The following is a 23744-nucleotide window of genomic DNA, read 5'->3' as shown; positions in this document are numbered from 1 at the left end:
TTTTGACATCAACAGTGGACATGCAGCAAATGAAATTTGTGTTTTCCACTAGTTTACATTATAAATATATGTGTACGGTTACACCCAATTCGTCAGCCTGACTGAGCTAAAGTTAAATACAAAGCAATGTCACAAATTACTGGGCTTTTTAATACATCCATTTAAATTCTATATCATCAGTGTTCAGTTTAAGAAACAGCTGAAAGTCCATTTGTGCCATTTGTGAAGGCTGGGCACCGGGCTGGCAACACAACACCGTAAAATTCCACTGCCAATCAATAGCAGACAGGTGATCCACTGTGGCGACCGCTAACCAGGAAAAGTTGAAAAAAACTATAAGTGCTCAGTTTAAGAAACAGCTGAACTCACTGGTGCCTGGATCATATCAAGAATTATCCACTGCAATTATTTATTCTTTTTTAGAACAACTTTCTACAGTATTAGATGGCAAATGTTTTCCTAGCCAATTATCACTAGAGTCTGACCAAGTTAGTATTTACAGATATGATGCAATACATCTATAAAACACAAATGTTGCTGCTCAAGGAGATCAAAATATTTATTAGCATCAATAATTATGTGTATTGAACATTTGATATGCAAGGATTAATCTTTTCAGCAACTGTTAAGAACACTGGACGACGCGCATTTTGCATTTTATACATGGTGCAAAAATCAGTCCCTCTCAACTGGCCCTACTTTTTAGGGATGCCTCTAATTTTTACTCAAAATTTTGTTGCATTTTTCCTAGAACTGGACTTGTTTTAAGAAAAGGTAGTAGCTTGCACTTCGCAAATACCGACACCATTGTAGTTACAAACTACATCATAAAATGCATGCCAATTCACATCTTCTTTTTCCAATATCTTTCTAAGCTAACAACACTACTACTTTAAAAAATTTACCCAATTTGAGACTTTTTCCTTAATTATTTTTTTTATTTTGTTTCTAATTCTACACGTAAAAGATTGAGATCTATCCATACATCTGTACTTGATATTTCCAGACGCAATTACTTCCTTTATCAACACTACTTCTAGACAGTATTTTCTGTGATATCATTTTAAAGGGGGGAGAGGACTCTCACACCCTTAAGTTTTCAACTAGTTCTTTGAGCATACTTCTCAAGTCTTTAAGCATACTTCTCAACATCTAAGTGCAAGAAATCTAGACAAAGCCAAAACTAAAGGGGGGGGGGGGCAAAGGCCCAAAAATCAGGGAGAGATTTTAGGTATTGCTCTTAAAACTCAAAGTTGCTAAAACGGGTTTTGCATTAGCATGCATCTTCTGATGGTATGAAATGCATACCATTATTTAGTTAGTTCAGTCCTCAATGATTTTCTAGAAAACCACAAATTTTACCAGGAACAGACCAAAAAGGAGGCAAAAATCTGAACAGTTGAGAGGCATGTCTCAAAGGGGTTAAGGAATAACGACAGCTCCTCTTTGAAATGGGGCTACAGAAATAAAACTTAATAGATTATGGTAAATTCTAACCAAATAAATTAGTAAACTTAAAGCAAGTAAATAAATACGTACCCATATTTCAGTATGCTTTTCATAACTTTATGAACTACATATAGCTTAGTTCAATGCTCAAAAATCTAAATCAAAACACCAACAACTATGTTACATCACAAAAGTTTCAGTGAACTTCCTTAATGCAGTGTATCTTACAACAGAAAATTAAATAGCTCCCCTCACAACAGAAAATTAAACAGCTCCCCTAAATATTATCTGAAAATGGACCTTAATAAAGCACCTGTATTATCAGACGATGGACCTTAAAATCCCGGTACTTAACAGTTGCAACTTCTATGGTTTTCTTTTCCCTGTATATGTGTATTACATACATATGAAAAAATAAAACATAGCAAATATATCCATTCTAAAAGGCAGTGGAGACAAATCAAGGACTATTAAAAATAATACAAAGTCACTTATTCAATACCAATTCTTCTGAAGCCAAACTGTTTGGTTTAAGTCTACTGAAAACCATAGAGAACTACACTTTTCCTAACAGACAATTACTTTCGCAAAGCTGTGGCATACTCAGACCTAATCATACTAAAGAAGGGGTTGGAGGGGGCTTGCACCCCACATTGGTCAGTTGTTGTTTCCATTTGAGGATTGGGCGAGTTCATAGAATTATACCCAAAGGTACCTCAAGTTATGTAAACCTATAACCACAAAACACACCACAAAAAGGGGATAAGACAAGAGTACCAGAAACAGTGCGCATAATGAATGTTACATTTTCCTCAGTACTGACAAAAAGCAGGAGACACCTACCATGAATAAACAGCGTTGGCATTGCAGTGGTACAAAATATTTTCATTCCCTGCATAAATTTATTCTCTTGTACCATTTCTCTTTGGGGATATAGTATGTTTAGATGAATGAGATTTGTTTTAGGTAGACCTTCCATTAAATAATCCTATAACCACAACATACCACAAAAACAATAAGGTAGAGCATCACAGGTACTGTGAAAAAGGAAAGTTTCCACAGAGGTTTATCTTTAGTAATAAGGGAAGTAAAAGACCTCGATCTACCATGAAATAAACATTGAGTGAACTTTCTTCTACTAGCTGAGGAATGGTTTCACATGGCAGGATATTCTCAAAGACTGGGCAAGTAATCTACTGCTGAACTGAAGATACCAGCAGCTGACTAATAAGTCAAAAAGAAGGTGAAATTTTTTTTCAAAACAATTATAGATTTAATCATACATTTCTATCTTTTTAGTTTGGAAGATGAAGTGTTTCAAACCTCTTCCAAAAGATGTGTCACTGCTTCAATGTCTTGATATGTTCTTGTCACACGGCTTACCCTTTCTGAGCAGAGTACTGTCAAGGAAAGGAAAAAAAAAAAAAGAACAAAAAATGAGCAAACTGACAACTTGTATAACCAGAAACATGTTTACAAAGGCAAGCCAAGTGACATTTTAAAACTTCCTGGTTCAAATAAACTAAATGACAGGTGCAGTACAACAGATTTAATCCAGATTTCAGATTCTTGGTACCTGTTTAGGAACATGGATGTCACCTTTAGAATGTCCGAAGTGGAACATTTGTTATAGGTATGTGGGATTTTGCAGGACAAACCTTGCCCACAAACAAGGTAAAGGACCAGACTTCACCTTGCTGACAAAATAAAAGATCACAAGTTCAAGTTGTTTCTTTTGTTCCATATCACACTAAAGGCATTTCAGATACAAATGACAAGGAAACTTCATAAATCTCAGGATATTTCCTAGGCACTGTTCTATGTAAACAGGGACTAATGGTAACCTTAGCTGCAGTGGTACTTGGACACATTTTGCTTAGAGATTCCTGATATTTAGAGATTCCTGATCTCTAGTGTGTAGCCTTTTTAGTTTTCTTTAAATGGACTGATAAGTTTGTGAACTACTACCCTTCCCCACTCTCAATTAATTTTCCTTTACTTGGCTTTTAATCGCTGTTCTAGATTTAAAGCCCCCTAGCCACCACCCCTTTTTGGATACTGTTACGAGTATCTACTCTCCTCTTGTTGCTCTCCCTTTCAAAAAAAAATATCAAAAAAAAAATATCAACATGAATCACTGTTCTGCCACTTCTTTAGTGACTCTTGAGACATAAATGTTCCGTACTGTAAGTGTACTAGGTTCACATCCATATTTCAAAAACTGCCAAAAGCCCTTATGTATCAGATATAAGTATTGAAAACCCTGCAAGTCACCCTACTAGCAATCTGAAATGTCAAACAAGCACTACCAGAAAGAACATTCTTTTTTATAAATTGAATAGTACAGTTGAAAAACTTACTGTAACAGTAGACGTTTGAATTTCACATTGTCTCAGTGCCATATGGTTCTCTGCCTGCATGACCAACCCACACTGGCAGCTTTCCATAACTTAGAATCCCCAACTCTGACTCTGTGATAGGGGATTGGCTAAGCACATCCCATCAAGGGAAGCCTAACCACTGTGAAAGAAAGTCAGTTATTCAGGCTTTTAATGCCAAGTAGGATGAACCAAGAAGGACCAGAAGCAAGAATTGCCTGAAACCAACCAGTTCATAGCCATAAGATACCAACACAACAAGGCTGGAGACCATCTAACTATATACAAAATAAGGGGGATGGTGTTTGTGTGCTGCCACAGAGGCAGTGTAAAATTCAGACATCTACCGTTACAGGTAAGTAGGACATGCAATTGTAGTATGGCCATCAATCACAATGCTTCAATGTCATGTGGGTAGATTCCCAAAACTTAACCTACCTGGGAGGAGGAGGAAGGTTAAGGATCCAGCAGCCCCTGGAGAACAGTACTTGCAAAGCCTGCTCAGCAATAATCCAATTTGTAGTGCTTTGTAAAAGGACAAAGTTGCTGCCTTTGGAATGCTTCCACCAGAATCCAATATGCCACTGAAGAGGATAAAGCACTGGTGGAGTGTGCCTTAACCTTGCCTGGAATAGATTTACTAGGGTGGAAGTAACAAAAAGCAATAGCAGAGAACAACCAATGAGCAATTGTTTCCTTAGAGACAGGCTGACCCTTCTTGTACAGCTGTTTATTTCCTGTTTTGCAGCTCAGTCCTACTGCTGGCACTTTCTCTGGCAGGGGTTAGGCTTAGTCAAGCCTATCACAGACAGCCAGAGGATGGGATTCTTAGACCTGGAAAGTTCACAATGTGGGCTGGTTGTGCAGGCACAAAACCAATATGCCACTGAGGGAATGTGAATGATGAACATCTTATGATCAACTATAAGAAGACATGCTCAGTAATCATTACTCATCTAGTCCCCTTATGCAGTCTACACTAAATGTCATATGCCATCTAATGGGAAGTGGGAAATGTATCTTACCAAAGTAGCATAATGGGCAGGAAAAGTTTTAGCACAGTTGTGTAGACTGCATGTCTAATGCATCATACAGACCGATGTACACATTTGAGTTGCTTTAATAAACTACAACCAAAGTAAGCCAGCCACTGAGGAGCAAAACAAGACAAACCACAGGCGCATCAGACATGGATTTCCTTAGCACTTATAAATATATATAGTATATATTCCTCTCAAACAGTTACTAGAGAGTTGCATGTGCTCCATTTTACACTGCTACATAACTGTAAAAATCTTTTTACCTAGATGAAAGCATAACTCACTGCTCCCTCATGTACACATTAACTGGATGCATGTCAGTCAGGGTGTGGCTCAGTAATGTGCACACATTTATTAATGCAAATGGGACAATATAAAATGCTTTAGAGTTTTGTTTCAAAAAGTAATGAATCTGTCTGTAATGTAATCATTTCTTAGCTGATAGGTTCATCCAGAAAAGTACTGTTTTTTTTTTTTTCTCTTGGTCACGGTTTAATTGCTGTACAACTCTAAGCAAAGCCGTTTATCCTGACTGCTCCTGGGATGTCCAATGAAAAATGTCACCAAGTGGTTTACATAGTCAACAAAATAAATAAAATGCACATTATTACACAGAAAGAACCTGCTTGAATGTTGAATCTAAACTGAAGGTATAGTGGAGTTTCTTTTAGATCTAAAGCTTAGTGCTATAAAAGATAAGGGGAAGGAAATTCAGTTTCATGTATATGCAGTAATACTACCCAAACAATTAAAAACACACATTGCTAGTGTGCTTTTTTCCCCTCCACACATGCACCTGGCTGACACTTACATTTGCATATTCTTGTCTGTAAAACTGGCATGCATTCTCTCTTCAGTTCTGCTTTTAAATGGCATGTTGTAGCTGGGGCACAGAAAATCATGGAGAGAATCCTGAGACAAGACAATGTCATGCACACACAGCAATTATTTAAAGAATTATTCTGAGTGAGAGTTTGGCTGAATGCCTAGAAGTAATGTTAGCTCACTGGTGAGAAATACAGAGACAGACTACTTAGAATTAATTCTAGTACCCTGGTGTCGCCACTCTGTTTAGGCTTGTATTTTTGCTTTATAAATGGGATTAGTTAAGTACTGCAGGGTATTAGTCCTGCATCTGGCATGTGTTCACTTCAGACATAACTGGTGCAGTAGAACAGAGGGCAGACTCAACCACTTCTCTGAGGACATAAAAGCATGGCCAGCAAACGAAGAGGGGAGGAGAAAGCTACACAGGCAATTGAAAACGTAAGGCTTCCCATTTGGCAGTGTGAATACTGGCTCTAGGTGATGGTCACTGTTGATGTGACAACCCAAAATCATGTACCAAATGGGAAGAAAGGAGGTTGATGCCTATGCCAACCAAGTTGGCAGAAAAAGGCAGTTGATATTCAATGCACAATGCAGACAAATATAAAAGTACAGCATCTGGACAACAAAAACCCTGCTGTGAAGTACCAGCTGGGAGTGGAACCAAAGGCACACATAGCGGAAAGGGAAAGTGGTGGAGGATATATAGCGGAGTAGTTGCCATGGGCAATGGCTGTAGCAAAAACAGAATGATGGGGTGTATTCTAAGGTAAAAAAAAAAAAAGGACAAATGAATCACATACATACACTTAAAAGAGAAAAGAAAGAGAAGAAAAAGAGAAAAATCCACAAAAGAAGGGGAAAAGACAAGAAAAGTACTTAGAGGAAAGCCTTAGAGCTGAGCACCACATCTTCTTACATGTAACCACATCAGTGACCACATCAGGGAGATGTAAAAACAGGAAGGACACAGGAAGGGTGGACAGATGTTTACTATACTGAATCTGCAAACTGGATCTGGAGAAGCAAGGCCAACAAATGGATTACTGAGTTGGTGGAGGAGAAATCCAAGGAGGAACTCAAAACGGAATAAGATACATGAGGAAGAAGTGTGTGGAAAGATCGGGATGGACTCAAGGTAGAATATTACATATACTTAAAAAGTATATACAAATGCTCATTCTCAAGCAAAAGCAATGCAATATAACCATTTAATAGGACTGTGGCTTTAATGTTGTGGATGGGTTTGTTCTTTTGTGATCATCAAAGCTATACTGCCCAAGGCTTTATATGCCCCTGGTACAATAATTGCCAGCAACTTTAATCCTCTAGCAAGAGCATGACTGCAGGGAGTTGTTTGCTTGACAGTGTGATCATTAAAAGCTATTCTGTGTGAAGCTTTAACTACTGGCAACTCGGTCTAAGGGGTGCAGCCTTGTAAACAGTAATCTAGAAGGTCATTATGACAGCAACCATGGACACAGTTACTGCCTTGTAGCCAGACAATTTACTTATCTTGAACAGAATACAGAATTAAGGCAAAGTTTATGTATCGAGTGCAATCCCACTCAAGTACTGCAGCAGAACAAACTAGACCCGGACAATGGGAAATGGCTCTTAGGGATTGGAATGTCACCTCACTGTTTGGGAAAGGAGACGGAACTTAAGGAGGAGGTTGAAAAGTAAGTCAGCTGTTCTTACCTCTATACAGCATTAGTTCAGAGACTTCACAGCCACAAGTAGTTTCTGAATTTCAAAAAAAAGAGACACCCTGGGAAAGATATGCGGATAAGCACCATTTAATTGTGGCCTGCACAGTAAACAAAAGAGTTATATCAATGACTACAGACTGCAACTCTGAAGACTTGTAACTCTAATGCAGAAAATGTAGATATTTAGATGGATGCAAGTTAAATGACTTGCTGGATCCACACCCAAATGGAGAGCTATTTTTGGATTTCTATGCTAGACATTGGCTGTCCATAACAACTACTTTATTCTAACAGAAATGATGCTTATAAAAGCACCATGATCCACTCTAGTCACACAAATAAATGCCATATGTTCAGGATAGTACAGTTAGAAGTGACAAGTTGATAAATGAATGCAGTCTGATGGTGATCTGATCAGACTGTCATGGAAGGGGGTGGATAAACCAGTCAAACCCATTGTGATTAGGGTACCCTGGGAATGCCTAAGCCATGCTTTTTTGAAAGATAACTTCAACTCTCACCTCTACACCAGCTTCTCACATTTGCTTGGGGAGGTTGGAACCATGAAAATCAGACAGACATTCTGACTATCCTGTTCAAATACTTGATATTTGAGATGGCACCTAGGTAATGTGACCAAATGTGGCTGATGCCTGTTATATCAGTAACCCTAGGGCCAGATAGTGGATACCAAGAGGTGAGAGTGCACACAAGGTTAAAAAAGGAGGAGTCCAAAGCAATGTTACCAGGAAGGTTTCCAGATACGAATGGCAGGTATGAAAAGCCTAAGAAGACAGCAGCTATGGAAGTCACCAAAGCAATAGTCACACAGTGTTGCAGCATGGCAAAGCAATGAAAAATGACTTTCAACAACCTAAAACAGGCTCTGGCTTTCACTGAAATCAGCAGGAGAAGATATATATAGTCAGCTGCATTCAACAAAGGTGAAGAAATTTCAACTTCAACTGCAGACACTATTGAAAGGTGGAAGGAACATTTTGAAGAACTCCTAAGTCCAGTGGACATGTAAGGGACCGATGACAGAATCAGAGAGCAGAACTGGATCCATAATGAGGTCATTATGGCAGTCAAACCGTTCCAAAATGGCTCACTAAGAAATCATATGGCAAGGTACTAAAAAGGAGACTGCGTCCAACAGCCAATTGACTGATTCAGGGGCAGCAATAAGGATGAGTCCTGTCCAGAAAACAGAGGATTAATTTTTTTTGTCCTTGCTCAGATATTGAAAGGGTTATGAGAGTTTACAAAGTATTGTCTACATGTGTTTTGTGGACATGAAGAATGCATGACATCCTGTACACCAAATGCCTTCAGGAAGGGTATAAGAGTACAGAAAAAAAAAACTAGGTTTGCTGTTGTATTCCATCTGGTCCCCCTGGTTGAGGGAGTTAAGACTTTGCATTCTTGTCTTTTAAGAAAGATACATTTAAGGGGAGCACAGGACTCAAGGGTGTGTGTTCCTTCCCCTCCCATTTGCGAATTGCATGGACAAGATACAGGCACAGACAAGGTCTAGAAGGTATCCACTTTGGGGAATTTTGTATACATATATATATTTTTCCCAGAACACACTGGCCTCGCTTAAGGTGTGCTTTTCATCCATGATTCACTGCTGAGTATGAAGCAACTGGAATAAAAATCAGCAACTCCAAGTAAGAAAAGAGCAGCTTCATCTCTACAGAAGATGGACAGCAGTTACTTCACGTGAAAGTGTTTAGACATTTTGAAGCCCTATTCATGGGTGAATGCTGGAATTGTGGGAGACAGCTCAGTGGATGGATGCAGTGTTAAGTGCTAAATGCCAACTATGTGGCGATGAAGAGAACCAAGTTATAGAACAAAAAAAAAAAGAAGTTATAACGTTCCATCTGTGTTGTCCATTTCCTTCTTCTTCAACTGATGACTTTGGATCAGAGTCCTCGGATCCAACTAGGCTGTTGTAAAAGCTTGTGGCAACCTTGAACTCTTGAGCTTCCCCCAAACCCAGAATGCACCAACCCTTATTACCTCAGATCTTGTTTGCAGACTATAGGAAAAGACTAGACACTTTACTCTTATGGAAAAGATCTTAAGTAGTACTATAAAAAAAAGGTACAAAGCTTTAGTTTTAAAAGCCACAGAAGAATGCAAGGAAGACCTTTTTGCTCCTATTATTTCACTCTTCCAGAAAACACTGATTGAGGGTTGATGAGTGGGAAGTTGAGGAAGAATGAAAATGGACAGCTACTGGAATCCTAGGGTGACCTCAAGGAAGAATATTCCTAAGCACCACCGAGTCAAATGATGCCCAACTTCTAGCCAGTTTGTAATGAGAGATGAAGGTCTGAGCTGAAGCCCAAGTTGCAGCTGCAGAAATGTCATCCATGGAGGCTCTTGAATGAAAGGCCGAGGAAGCTATCGATCTTATTGAGTGAGCACTCAATTGCTTAGTTAAAGGCAAATTCAATTTATTGTAAATGAAGGAAAACTCTAGACACTGGCTTCCCCAATTTCCATTCAGCAAAGAAAACAAATGACTGATCTGAACTTCTGAAATCTTTTGTTTTGGGTAAATGGAAATAACTGTTTATGCACATCCAGTGAGTGCAACAAATATTCGCTTTTGTATAACTTGGGAAGAAAACTGGTAGATTGACAGATTGGTTAATGGTGGAATCCAATATCACTTTTGGCAAAAAGGAAGCATTTGTTTGCAAAGTAACTATCTTTATGAAAAATTAGGTATGGAGGTTTTACCGACAGGGCCTGAATTTCTGAAATCTATATGGTAGAGGTAATGGCCACCAGAAAAGAAAAAAAAAGTCTTCCAAAACAAAATTTTAGATCGCAAGTTATGTGTCGGTTCAAAGGGCGGAAGGACCAAAGCTTGCAGTACCAATGTTATGTCCCATGGAGGAGTAGGATCTTTAACGGTGAGGGTGGGTTCAACAGAAGTGTTTCTTGTAAAAAGGCCTTACAAAGTTTATGGGAAGCAAGGGAAGAGCCATCAAGACCAACATGGATATTGCTGCTAATTAGACCTTTACTGTGGAAGAACTAGCCCCTTGACTGAAAAGCAATGACAAGAATTGTAGGATCATGTGAATCAGAGTAGAAGAGGGTGCCACATTATTTTGAAGTGCGCCTAGTGTACAAATCTTTTCCATTTGTTAGCATAAAATAGAGCATAGGTTGGCTGGCTACTATTGATAATTGAGAAACCAAGCAGTCAAGTTTGAGATTTGGAAGGTCAGGATGAGTCATGTCTGTTAGGTGAAACAGCAGGTCTGGAGTTGAATTCAAAATCCCGGGCTGAGGGGATCAAATAAGGCCACAAGAAAGGGAACCAAATTTGTTGAAGCCAAAAGGGTGCAATGAGAATGACTTTCCTCTTCAACTTGGCAGCTTTCTGAAGGAATTTTGATATTAAAGGGATTCGGAGATATGAGTACAGTAACAAAGGGGGCCAATCATGGAGAATAGTATCCCTCAGTGAAACCCCCTGTGGGCTGCACTTGTTGTTTAGGGGAGATGCAAACAGATCGCACCAAGGCTGGCCCCACTTTCAGAAAATCATTTCCGCTCTTCAATTTTACCCTTAGATCTGCTAGTTCTCTCCTCTCCTGCACTTTTACTAGCTTATTAGTCTAGCACTTTACCATACCAGACTTCTTGTACCAATTATTGTAGCACACAAAAGTGCTACCAGCACTAAATGCTCTACAAGGAAATGGCTCCAGTAAAGCCCATCCCTCCAGGCATGTCTAAAGGTCAGTTCCCTGTGCTTTTCTCCTATTAGCCTGGTGAACTTTGGTATCCTGAGGCAATGTAGCAACTGCCTCATTTTCACAGACAACCCTCTTCTCTTACCTCACAACACTTGGACTTGAGAGAGATGCACTTGTATATCCAAATTGGAAGCCAAGCACTCTCCAGCCAAGACCGGAATAGTTGGTCAAGAGGAGGTGGTCAACACTTGCACCACACCACATGGAACACATAGCCCTCCAGAACACACAACAGCACTGCCTTTACATAAAAACACAAACCACACACCCACCTTCGCGGAGGATCTCAAAAATCTACCCAAAAAGCAGAGACCTCTAAGCCAGAAAAGCACTCGACCACCACAACACAACACTACTCACCAGACACATAACTCTCCTAAACAGTGTGCCACTCAACCAAAGCCCCTAAGGCAAAACAGCATGCCCAGCACACTAGGCATAGGTGACTCGATAGTGAGGCACACTGATGTCCCACTCACTAGGTTAAATAAAGAGAAAGAAACAGTCAGCTGCCTGTCAGGTGCCAGGATCCATCATATAATGCATGCACTCAGGTCCCTCAATAACAGGTACAACTATGACTCTGTCATTGTACATGTGGGTGTGAATGACCTGAGATGTACCTCCCTGGACTACATGAAAAGAGACATGGAGGAGCTCTCGGATTATGTAGCCCAGGCGGGTATGACCCTAGCTCTGAGCAACATCCTACCATCACCCAGAATGACACCACAGTACAAGCAGAAAATGACTGACTTTTAGCTAAGCTTCTGGTGTCATTCTAAGGGGATCCAGGATCTGTCTGCCTGGGATGACATGATTGGCAGACCTCAATGCTTTGCCAGAGATGGCCTGCATCTGTCACCCCTGGGCTTCCGGATACAGGCCAAGGCTCTTGCCACCCCTAAAGTGCCTTTTTAGGCAGTGTTCCAAAGACCAAATTACCACTGTAACAACTACAAACAAATGCAATCCAAGGGTCATGCTGCTCAACGCTAGAAGTCTAAATCTCAAAATGCACTCGCTCAAAAGTACTCCTTAAAATGGAGAACATTGACATTTGTGCTGTAACAGAGACCTGGTTTAAGGCAGCAGAAAGCACCCCTGCACTACCAGGCTATAACGCATTCCACACCTTTTGGGCCTAAAACTTGGACCGAAGCTCCAAAGGCGGTGGTGTTTCCATATTCATAAAGGATGTGCACACCTCTAGACTGGTAGCTCAGCATAACACATCAGAGATACTTCAGGTGTAGCTAACATTGGGTAAGACAGTGATTCAGATCATAGCCTGTTTACAGGTCCCCAACCATGTCCCAAGACACTCACTCCATGTTCCTAAGCACCCTGGAGAATATTAGAGTCCAACCTAACACTCTCATACTGGGCGACTTCAACTACCCCTCCATTAACTGGGAAAACTACTCATGTACCAATACACTTGCCCAAGGTTTCCTGGAATTCATTAATTCCAATGCCCTGGACCAGCTCGTTCTTACCCCCACTAGAGGTAGCAACATCCTTGACCTGGTCATTACTAGCATGGGCAACCATTGCTCTACACCAATAGTCAACTCCTCTATGGTTAGATCGGACCACAAACTAATCACCATGGAAATCCACATCCCTCCCACCCCCCACCCCGCAAAAGTAACCACCATGAAAAACTTCTCTGAAGCTAACTTTGGGCTCCTAAGAACAGAGGTGGCTAACTTCATGGCACCCATGCAAATAGAGAACAGTTGCATGACTGCTAAATCATACACCAATGCACTGTACAATCACGTACACAAAATGGATCTCGCCATACGCAACAGAACCAAGAAGCTCTACTCCAAAAGATGGAAGCCAATCTGGTGGTCCCCTGCCATAAAAGAACTGTACAACAGAAGGAGGAAACTGATGCGGAATAAGGTGAAGTCCAAGACTAGAAAAACTCCCTTATCAGCCTCAACAAAAAGCTGAGATCCCTCATCAAATCCTCTAAAGCTAGCTATGAAAACAGAATTGCAGCAGATAGTAAAGACAACCACAAGGCCTTCTATAGTTATGTAAAGAACCTCCACAGCAATACCTAGATTTGCTCTGAGCTACTGCACAATGGTACCTCCTACACAGAGCCAACAGATATTGCCAATATACTGGTGGACAGATACAGTGCCAACTTTATCCCCCCCCCCCCCAAAGGGCCAATCACAATACCAGCAGATTGCCAACCTCCCAGTATTACTGCTGCACAGGTTAAAACAGCACTGTTAAAGGCCAAGAATACAGCTTCTGTGGGACCTGACAATACCCCTGGCTGTATTCTACATGAACTACTGAGTGAACTGGCACCTCACCTGTGTGCCCTGTTCAATCACTGCCTCACCTCAGGCTTTGTCCCTACTGAATGGTGCACTGCTATAGTCATCCCTCTCCACAAAGGAGGAGCGACTACAGACCCTGGGAACTATAGCCCCGTTAGCCTGACAAGTCTGATATGCAAAGCTATGGAACACATCATCATGGACCTAATAAACAAGGATATAGGGAATCTCCAAACTCTGGATCCCACACAGTTTGGTTTTGTGAAGGGTAGATCATGCCTGCTGAACTTGGTCGACTTCTTTGAGTCAGTCACCAGAGCTGTGGATGAAGGAAAGGTGGTTCATACAGCCTATCTTGATCTGGCCAAGGCCTTTGATACCATTCCCCACTCAGGAATCATAGAAAAACTCACTAAGCTAGGCATCAACTCCTATATCACTAGGTGGGTTGCAAACTGGCTCACAGATAGAGCCCACAGTGTGAAAGTAGCTGACACCAAGTCAGACTGATGACCAGTCATGAGTGGAGTCCCACAGGGATCGGTCCTGGGTCCTCTCCTGTTTGGTATCTACTTCTCAGGCCAACATGAAGGGACGCTGGCTGACAAAGTTCAGAGAGGATTGCAAGTTGGGAGCCAATAACCCCCCAAGTGATATCGACACCCTACAGAAAGGCTTCACTGAGACCAACGACTGGTGTCAGAACCATGGCCTTAAGCTTAATGCCAAAAAATGTATCGTCATCCCCTTTGGGAAAAACCCAGTTCCCATGAACTACCACATCGATGGTAGTCCACTGAACACAGAAGGCGTTATAAGAGATCTGGGAACACAGGTTGACAGCAAACTCTCATTTGACCACCACAATACCACTGTAGTCAGAAAGTCCTTCTATGTGGCACATCTCATTACTAAGGGTTTTGCATCCAGGAAGAAAGAGGTCATTGTCTCCCTTTACTCTTCCCTCATCGGGCCACACATCGAGTACAATGCCTCATTTGGCATGTACCTCACTAGACCCCTACAACAACTGGAGAGGCCACAAAAGTACTTCACAAAGAGGATCCTAGGCCTTAAACACTTGTCCTGTATGGACAGACTCAAAATATTCTCTGCCTCATATCGCCTACTTAGAGGCGATCTCTTCTCGACTTAGAAAGTCATGTCTTACCCAGCTCTGTTAGAAATGCTACATTTAAACAAATCCCAATCCCTCCGCATCACATGCTCCAGAGACCTCAACCTCATTACCACAATCAACAGAACGTACTGGAGGGACAGGTCCATAACCCAGAGACTGCCCATGTTATGGAACAGACTTCCCATACATGTCAAACAGAGCACCTCACTGGCCCTCTTCAACAGAAATTGTAATGAGTGGATGGGAAATAGAAAATTCACCCTGTGGATTACTCCAGTGGCTCTACTCAATAAAGGCACTGGAAACTAAGGTTGGGTGGCCATTTGTTAACGGGCTAGTCTGACTGGATATATTTCCATTTTTTCAGCAGCCCGGGGGGAGAAAGCTCCATATAGACAAGTAACTATTACATATGATACAATAAGAGATAGTAAATTAATACTGGTCAGGAAAATAATATTATACAAAAAAACTTTCATGGTTCTTTGGAAGCAGAAAACAGACATAACTTATATAGCAAAAAATCAAATCATAAAAAAATAGCTAAGGTATTTAAAGACAACTATGTAAATAGGTTAGAATAGATTAGATTGGATTAGATAATTTCTTGAAACCTACAGTAAACTAAGATGCCAGGGTAATCCTATGGGCTAGGCTTGTAAAGGCTCCAAGACCATTAGCCCTGTACACACATATGAACCCTTGATGCTGCAGGCCTCCTCTGCCATGAGGGTGGTGTCTACCATTTGAAATTCCCTCTCTGCCTCTACGGAAAGACCCTCCACATGTGTCCTGGACCCTCCACGTGTGTCCTGGAAACATCCTTGTGATTTCTTGAACCACATCTTTCCACCACCTCGACAACTCCTTGAAAAGGATCTCTGGGAGGGTGGAAAGACATATACCCATGGCAGAAAGGATCTTTCCAGCCTTCTCACACCTGGACAATGTATTTTTTACTTTGGGGCAAAAAGAGAGGTGCTGTCAAAAGGAGCATTGACGAACGCAGACTTAAAAGGCTCTGCAAAAATCACACAAATACATCCAGGCATGTCTCCCAATGGCTAAGCCTGAACCTACTGCCCTTGAGGTTCCTTCGGCCACACTAGAAATTAGCCTCATGGACTGGTTGGAAATAGATTATAGGGCTGCCACCTGAGAGGTGATCAAATCTTTACCTCTTCAGACACAGTTCCGGAGAGGGTACCTGAAGGTTGCTTAATCAGATCCCTCTGAAGTCTAGTAACATGTGCCAAATATAGTTCAGGGACCTTAAGACAAACGTCACTAGAGCATAACCATGCTTCCCGAATCTGTCCATCACCCACAACTCCTAGTCAAGGGAATGAATAGAAGTACTTTCGTCATTAAGTTCCTTTCTGGTGGCCGCCATGACCATGGCATCAACAGGAGGACCTTTTGACCAAACCTGTTTAGTTGGGGGGGGGTCATAATCTTACCTGGCTTCCTGGAAATGGGCTTAATGGTGTCTCAGAATGAGGCATCGTCAGGAGGTAACCATGTGGACCACTCATCTTCAACAAAATCTGTGTCCTTTGTGACAGATTCAGGGGAATCTATATGCATCCTCTTGCATGCCCTCTTCTTAGGGACCTCCTTGGTGGGATACCCTGGGAGTTATCAGAAGAGGGAGGAATACCCTTGGTGGGAAGTCTGGGGTTTTGGTATTGGCTGCTCCTATAAAGAGGATAACTGAGACTCAAGGTCCAGAGGTGGAACAGGAGCAGACATAGTATCTGATGGGGAACCACCGCCTGGGTCTGACATGCAGCCAGAGCTCTCTCCAAAACCCTAAAGGCAGACCATCCTGGAGAGGGATAAGGACCTGGATCTGAAAGGCCAAGCCTCTGATCTGTAGTTCCCGCTCTGCTCCAACGACAGCCACCCCAAGGCTGAAGTTGGACCCAAACGGACCATTGCTGAGGCTCCAAGATGCAGAGATGGCTCTGAAACTTTCAGAGTTGACTGCAGCACTTCATACCCAATGGAGCAGAATCAGCTCTGAGAGCTCTCCAGATTCAAATGCACCAAACAGCTCAGATCAAGTCTCGGATCTGGAGATACAAAAATCCTCTGATCCAAAGTAGATGGTGCTGGATGACTTTGATCAGGGGGTTTAGAAACCTGAATAGGAGTCAAAGAGGAATTGGTAATGGAGGTGTTGTGGACGTATGGCCTTCCTGACCTGATGGGGTAGGAGCTGAGAAAAGGACAGGCTGGCTCTGCGCTGAGAGGATCTTTCTCACTAGCCTCTCTACATCTTCCAGCTTCTTAGTACGACTCCTAGATGATCAGGTAGATAGACTCGATAGAGATTTTGTTTTTCCAAAAAGGGAAAAGGTACTCTAGATGGAACTGGGTCCAACAAAGGGGGGTACCTTGTTCTAGGCAGAGTTGGTAAAGTAGGTATGTGATCAGAGGTCCTCAGATATGACAAATCCTTGCTTTTCAGAGACTTCAGATCTGAAGAAGCCATCAGATCCAGAGACTTGAATTTGGACTTAGAGATCTGAAAAAACTAAAGGATCTGAGGAAGTTCTTTTTATGGATTTTTCCCCCGAGGACCTGGAGGATGCAGAAGAGGTGCTTGGAGAAGTGAGGAGATGCTTTCCTGAGTTTTTCCTTGAATGGTCCAGATATAGCTTTGTCAAAGGATGAAGGCAAAAGGCCATTTAGAATAAGTTTATTTCTGTGATCTACCAATGCTCTAGGTTAAAAGCATGGCAGATCACCCAAGCATAAAACACAAAGTGTGAGAGTCATTCATAGGAATCTTCTGACTGCATTTTCCACATTTTTTTAACCCCAGCAGGCTCTTTTCCTTGTCAGCCATCACAAAAGACCAACAACAATAGTAAATCAGATGTTGCTTAATAAATCACTGTTACTATAAACAGAGATATCTTTTAAAGGCAAGACCATTAGGATCTCTGGGAGGTGGAAAAAAGAAAGGGAATGAAAGTACCAGCAATGGTTCTGAAGACTACAACAAAATGTAGAAGACATAAAGAGAGAAGTTACTAACGACAGTAACAAGAAATACCACTAATGGTAAAAAGAGAAAAAACAGAGATTTCGATGTAAAAAGGTAAGGGAGAAAACTAATTAACAAAAAAGAGATATACAAGAGATTAAAGCTGCAAAATTAAAAGTTTTAAAGCTACTTATCACCACAAGGTCGAAACAGCAAAGGAGCACATCTTTTCACTGGAACTAAACAAAAGTCCAAGAAAAAAGAGGCACTGGAAACACTCAGAGACTTTTATTAAAGTCGCAAGTTAAAACTTCTGACACAAAGTCAAAACTTTCACCATCAAGGCTGCCTCAGGAGAATACAAATCAATTAAAACACACGCAACTTAAATACTTAATTAAAGTTACATGACAGTAATTTAAGCCCTTTGATGTAACACTTTCAAGTAAGGTTTTAAAGTAAAATAATCAAAGTCCGGGGGGTATGTGGGCTCTCATATGTAATATCCAATTCATCTTCATTTTCTGTTAAAAGTTTCATATCCCCTCCCCTCAAGGGCTTATAAATTACTTTCATAATCATAAATTTAAAACTATGTTCCTCACCCTTTTCTAATATATGCTTACTAAGTGCATTAGTGGTGACTTGTGTTTAATTTCACTATGATGACCAGTTATACTTTCCTTGAATTTTCTGTTCGTCATTCCTACATAATAACACTTACACAATACGCACTTGGCCATATAAATATAAGTTGCTTGTATTGCAATTCCCAAAAGCATGTAAAATAAAATCTTTTCCTGTTATTGGATGTCTTATTGATTTATCTGTATATAGATGTTTACAATAAACACAACTATTACATATGTAAGTACCATGCTTATTTCTTATGCCATTAAAGAAACTTTTTGGTTGCTCTTCACAACATAATGTTTGTTTCAATATACTACTGCATTTATAACCAAAGGGGGGTTTTCAACTATATCACCTAGTCCTTGAAAATCTTGTAAAATTGTCCAGTGCTTACAAATTATGTTTTTAACTGCTTCACTATTAACAGAAAATGAAGAGATGAAGTGGATATTACATACGAGAGCCCACATACCCCCCCAGACTCAATGATTATTTTACTTTAAAACCTTACTTGAAAGTGTTACATCAGAAGGCTTAAATGACTGCCATGTGACTTTTATTTACGTTGTGTGTGTTTTAATTGATTTGTATTCACCTGAGGAAGCCTTGATGGTGAAAGTTTTTACTTTGTGTCAGACGTTTTAACTTGCAATTTTAATAAAAGTCTCTTGAGTGTTTCCAGTGCCTCTTTTCTTGGACTGGTGTACTGAGGACCATAGCCAGCTTTAGGCACCAGCGAACCCTGCGGTCGCTGGGGGCCCCCTGTTTCTGGGGGGCCCCTAACCACAGCAGGTTGCCTTACCCTGATATTTTGCAACAGGTCTGTCAAACCAACAAAAGCTAGTACAACAATCCTGCATGCTTAATAAACCAGATGGGTAATAACTCGTATTTATATCTCCTTTAAAAGATATCTCTGTTTATAGTAACAGTGATTTATTAAGCAACATCTTCACAATTTCATTAAATATTTTACCACTGACATACTACCATGGTTTAAACTCTGGTAGTGGACATTCAGCCCACTAAAATTAAAAACATAGCCAAATTTAGGTACTTGCAATACCAGTGGCTGCAAGGGGGGCCCTTAGTCATCCTTGACTGTGTGTGGGGGCCCCACAAAGCTGCTGCTGGTTGGGGAAAAAACGAGGAGAAAAAAATTTATTAATTTCTTGATTATACATTTTAACCTGAACAGGTCTGTGATATGACCCCATTAGTATAAAGCTGATGGTGAACATAAGCAAAGTAAAGACTAGGGAGATCAGCAGCCCAGAGTGACTGTTCTCAGTGCAAACCTTGGACGTTAAGAAAAGCTGACGATTCTGATCTTCAAGGATGGTTTTCTTTTTCAGGGAGTTTTATAACCAGTGGCAGAACACCAGCTACTGCAACTTTCAACTTTTTTGCAGAATAATTCATTGCCATACCTATAATAGCAGAATAAAGGCTCAAAATCATGAACATGTTCCATATATTACGCTATTTCAATTAAAAAGTTAATAGTATAACACCTTTTTCATCAGCTTTCGTTATTGGGGCAAATAAGTATAACGCATTAATTTCTGGATTTATTGACCACCTGTAATCCTGAATGATTTACAAGCAAATCAAAGTTTTTACAAAGTATAGAGCAAAACTTTGAGAAGAATCAGGGAAGGTAAATAAAAAAGTGACTTACCCCTACTGCCGTTTGATGACTGCTAAACGTCAGTCACTGATCTGGTGTGACAACACAAGTGTTGCACAGTGTATTGCTATTTGTTGAAATAAGTACAAAACTAGTTTTGCTATGGCTTATGCTTGTGTGTGTGTGTGTGTGTGTGTGTGTGTGTGTGTGTGTGTGTGTGTGTGTAAAAAATATCAGTGATTTTTATCTGTGCACACACTCAGTAATGCCAGGACACAGAGATTATTCTTCTGGGCATCAGTTAAAAATGTAGTTAACAAGTAATTATATTTCAAAAGTTGTTTGTCTTTTCGGCTTTTCCTGGTTAGGGGTCGCCACAGCAGAACTCCAGTTCGCTAATGATTGGCAGTAGATTTTTTTTATGGTGCAGAGTTGCTAGCTCGATGCCAAACCTTCAGCGAAGGCATGCCCATTCATGCAGGTCTTTCAGAGGCTACTCGACCGCGGGGAGAACATGCAGACTCCACACAGAAGGCACTCCAGCCGTGATTCGAATAAGAGAACCTCTTGCTGTGAGACAACAATGTTACCGCTGTACCACCGCGGTATATTCCAATTATATTTCAAAAGTACTGAGTAAAATATATCACAGAACATTCAGACACTTAGATCTTATAAACTTGGAGCCCCCACTCCCCAGACTGTATAAATGGAAACATGGGGCTCCCTTAGTCATCCCTTGACTGTGTGGGGGCCCCACAAAAGCGGTTGCTAGTTGCAGAAAATGAGGAGGAAAATGTATTAATTTTCTGATTATGCTCTTTAGCCTGAACAGGGGTTTGATATGACCCTGTTAGGATAAATCTGATAATGGCTTCTCCTCTCAACTGCACCCATTCTAAAACCAGCTCTGCTCAGATGTGTGTGTACAGAAAACGGCTGTAGGTTGTGTGTTTGGGGGGTGGGGTGGATTGGGTGGTTATCACTTCTTTAATTGTCATCACAGTCAAACCTTAAAGGTGTGCACATGAGGCTATTATAGCTTCTGTCTGGGCTGAGGTCAGTGTGTTCATTCTTTTACTTTTTGGACAGACCTCAGATGTGTACAAAGAAAGTTGCTATAGTTTGTGCAGGGGCAGTGTACTGTCTAGAAGCAACAAAGTTATTTTTTTCACTTTCCTCACAAATCACACTTCAGGCATGTATGCAGATAGCTGCCTTTGACAGTTTGGGTTGAGGAATAAGGAAGCATGTTATCTATATGTATGTCAGCATTCCCCTGAAATGCATGACTGTAGAAATTTGAACCTCTGCTTTCATCCCAGTCTAACACCAGAGGGATGCATAGGCAGTCTTTTTGGGGGAGTTAGGGAAGAAAGCAGTTCCAAGATAGGACCTGTGTATCTAGACAATTGGCTTGTTAGTTTATTGCGAGTTACTATTTTGTCATCTTTGAACATTACGCCTTTGGTATAACCTGGATTAAAAAGTTGGGAAAATGCTCTAAATGTATTTCAGAACATGAACAATCCAATGGCTTGCGGTGGCTCTGGCTTAACTGAATTATTTTCTAAATGGTCATTACTGTGCTTACTTGGTCAGGAAAGGTGTGTTGAAAGGATGCAAGGAAAACTGAAGCTGAACAGCAACACAATTTCTTTCCTTAAATCACAAATTCTGTTAAAGCCATCATTGGATGAAAAGGTGTAAAAAGAAAAAAAAAACATTAAAATGCACTTCAGAGCATATAGGAAGATATGGCTTCTTGAAAAGGCTGAAGAGTAAAAGCAAAATTTGAGAAAGGGAAGGAAAAGTAATGTGCATAGCCCAAGATGGGGGTGGGAAGTGATCGGGGGGAGAGTATGGTTTGTGTCTGTGTGTGTGTGTGTGTGTGTGTGTGTGTGTGTGTGTGTGTGTGTGTGTGTGTGTGAGAGAGAGAGTGTGTTGGGTGGCTGAAACAGTAGGCCTAGGGCACCATTTCACCTAAGTCCAGACCTGTACATTGAGTTCCTGCAATGAATCATGGGTGCAACTAAATTCCAGTAACTGTAACTGTCCCTTTGTGAGATGGGCCAATATATTGTGGTACACAGGCCTGTAGTAATTAAGAGCACTGTAGCTACAGGTCAGTCAGTTTGCAGCATGAACTAAAAGGTTGCTTAGGAGGGGTATCAGCGATATGTAGACTGAAGTCCCTAAGGGGCCCCCCAACTTGACATCTGCTGGGGGACCCCAAAATGTTAACACCGACTCTGTCGAGGACTGGTTTACAACCAATTTGCTGATTTTTGTGGACATTTTCACTGGAAGTGGCAAACAAGATCTGAGGAAATAAAGGTTGGTGTATTCTGGGTAAGGGAGACACTCGAGAGTTCAAAGTTGCCACAAGTTTTTACAATGGCCAAGTTAGATCCGAGGGCTCGGATCCAAACCCATCAGTTGAGAACAGAATGAAAACCAACATCATCAGATCTGTCAGTTTATCAGATTGTCTGTGCCCCCATCCATACCAATATTCATTGTAATTCTGCTCTGCAATTCACACAGTGGGCAATTTTTATGAAGAAACTGTAAATATGCATAGTAGTCCAGTGGTTTAGGTTGTAAGCACACCACACAGCTCTAGAGACTGATGCTCAGGCCTAACTACTACTATTTCAGCAAAGAATCTGTATATTCTTTCCATGACTGCATGGATTTACTCTGGTTTGCATCCCAAGACACAAAGTATAACCAGCTAACTACTCATGTATATTGCATTTGGTCCTATGTAAAGAAAAGGTGCATAGAATCAGTTATCTTACTGACTTAGCAGAAAACATATGGTACGTACTGTTCAACCTTTAAGTACAGGAACTCTTGAAAAAGCCAAGGTAACTTGGGGAGGGCTCAAATCTACGGACAGGGTTTAATTTTCACTGTATAAACTTTAAAGCTGGTAGAATAGGCATTGCATTGGTAGGTCTGAAATGCAAATATCTATCATATACTTATTTAGGGGCTTAAGTCCACAATGATTTACCAGTAAAAGAAAAATCACTTAACCAGACAGTGCTCCCAGATCACCCCATAAAAGAAACATTTGTATCTAGTGTGTTTACCAGATTAACAAATGTATTTTAAAATAATAATACAAATTCCTGGCAGTAAAATACAACCAAAACAGCTAAATGTCTTGTTTTTAAACCAAGAAAGTTGGAATAACAGAATTTATGTTATACTTTGAGTGTCAACTTTTATGCTTCTCCTCTGATTCTAAATAAGATATGAAAGTGCAAGAAGAGGATGAGAGAGAACAGAAAATGGTTGTTTTGAAACTGCAGGACTCCGGTTTAGATAAGCCAGATAAAGAAGTTCTACTGAAAGGCATGAAAATTTGGGCATCATGTTGGACAGAAGTGAAAATATTCATCAGGAAGAAAAATGGTCAGAAGAATGGGACAAATGACCCTAATCTACTGGTGTCTTTACAGGTCGGCTTTGTACCAAAACATCATAAAATCATAAACTAAGAACACCTGCTCCCTACTGTGGTAGGATACCTAAAATTCAACAAGTGGTTGCCATTTTCCAATTTTCTTAAATTATCTCTACTGCCACCTGTACTGTGATGAAACAATGTAGCAGAGTTATAGATTTCAGGAATGACACTTCTGCCATGGCACATGACTTGTCAATTTGCAACCATTTTCTGCTTTTACTCTGACCTCCCAGGTAGGTAACAGGAGCTGGCAATATCGGATGAAACAAAACAGCTCAAATGACAATGTAAGCCAGACAAACGTTAAAAATACAAGAACAGTCTCTAGACTGACCTCAATAGCATTGACAGCTCCTTAAA

General features: G+C 40.7%; 1 protein-coding gene across 3 annotated transcripts in view; it reads right to left on the bottom strand.

Annotated features, from left to right (window-relative positions):
- The window catches only part of LOC122787967 (trafficking kinesin-binding protein 1-like), a 517740-nt gene that overhangs the window by 128930 nt on the left and 365066 nt on the right, over positions 1-23744 (bottom strand). For all 3 annotated transcript variants that reach the window (XM_044054896.1, XM_044054893.1, XM_044054895.1), the window contains one exon: positions 2773-2849. In XM_044054896.1, coding sequence (XP_043910831.1) covers positions 2773-2849 — 77 coding nt within the window. The remainder of the gene's footprint in view (positions 1-2772; positions 2850-23744) is intronic.

The sequence above is a fragment of the Protopterus annectens genome, chromosome 13.part0 (assembly GCF_019279795.1).
Source record: "Protopterus annectens isolate FY-2018-M chromosome 13.part0, PAN1.0, whole genome shotgun sequence".
Taxonomy (NCBI): domain Eukaryota; kingdom Metazoa; phylum Chordata; order Ceratodontiformes; family Protopteridae; genus Protopterus; species Protopterus annectens.
Note: the sequence above shows the minus strand (reverse complement) of the source record. Positions and strands in the feature narration are given on the sequence as shown.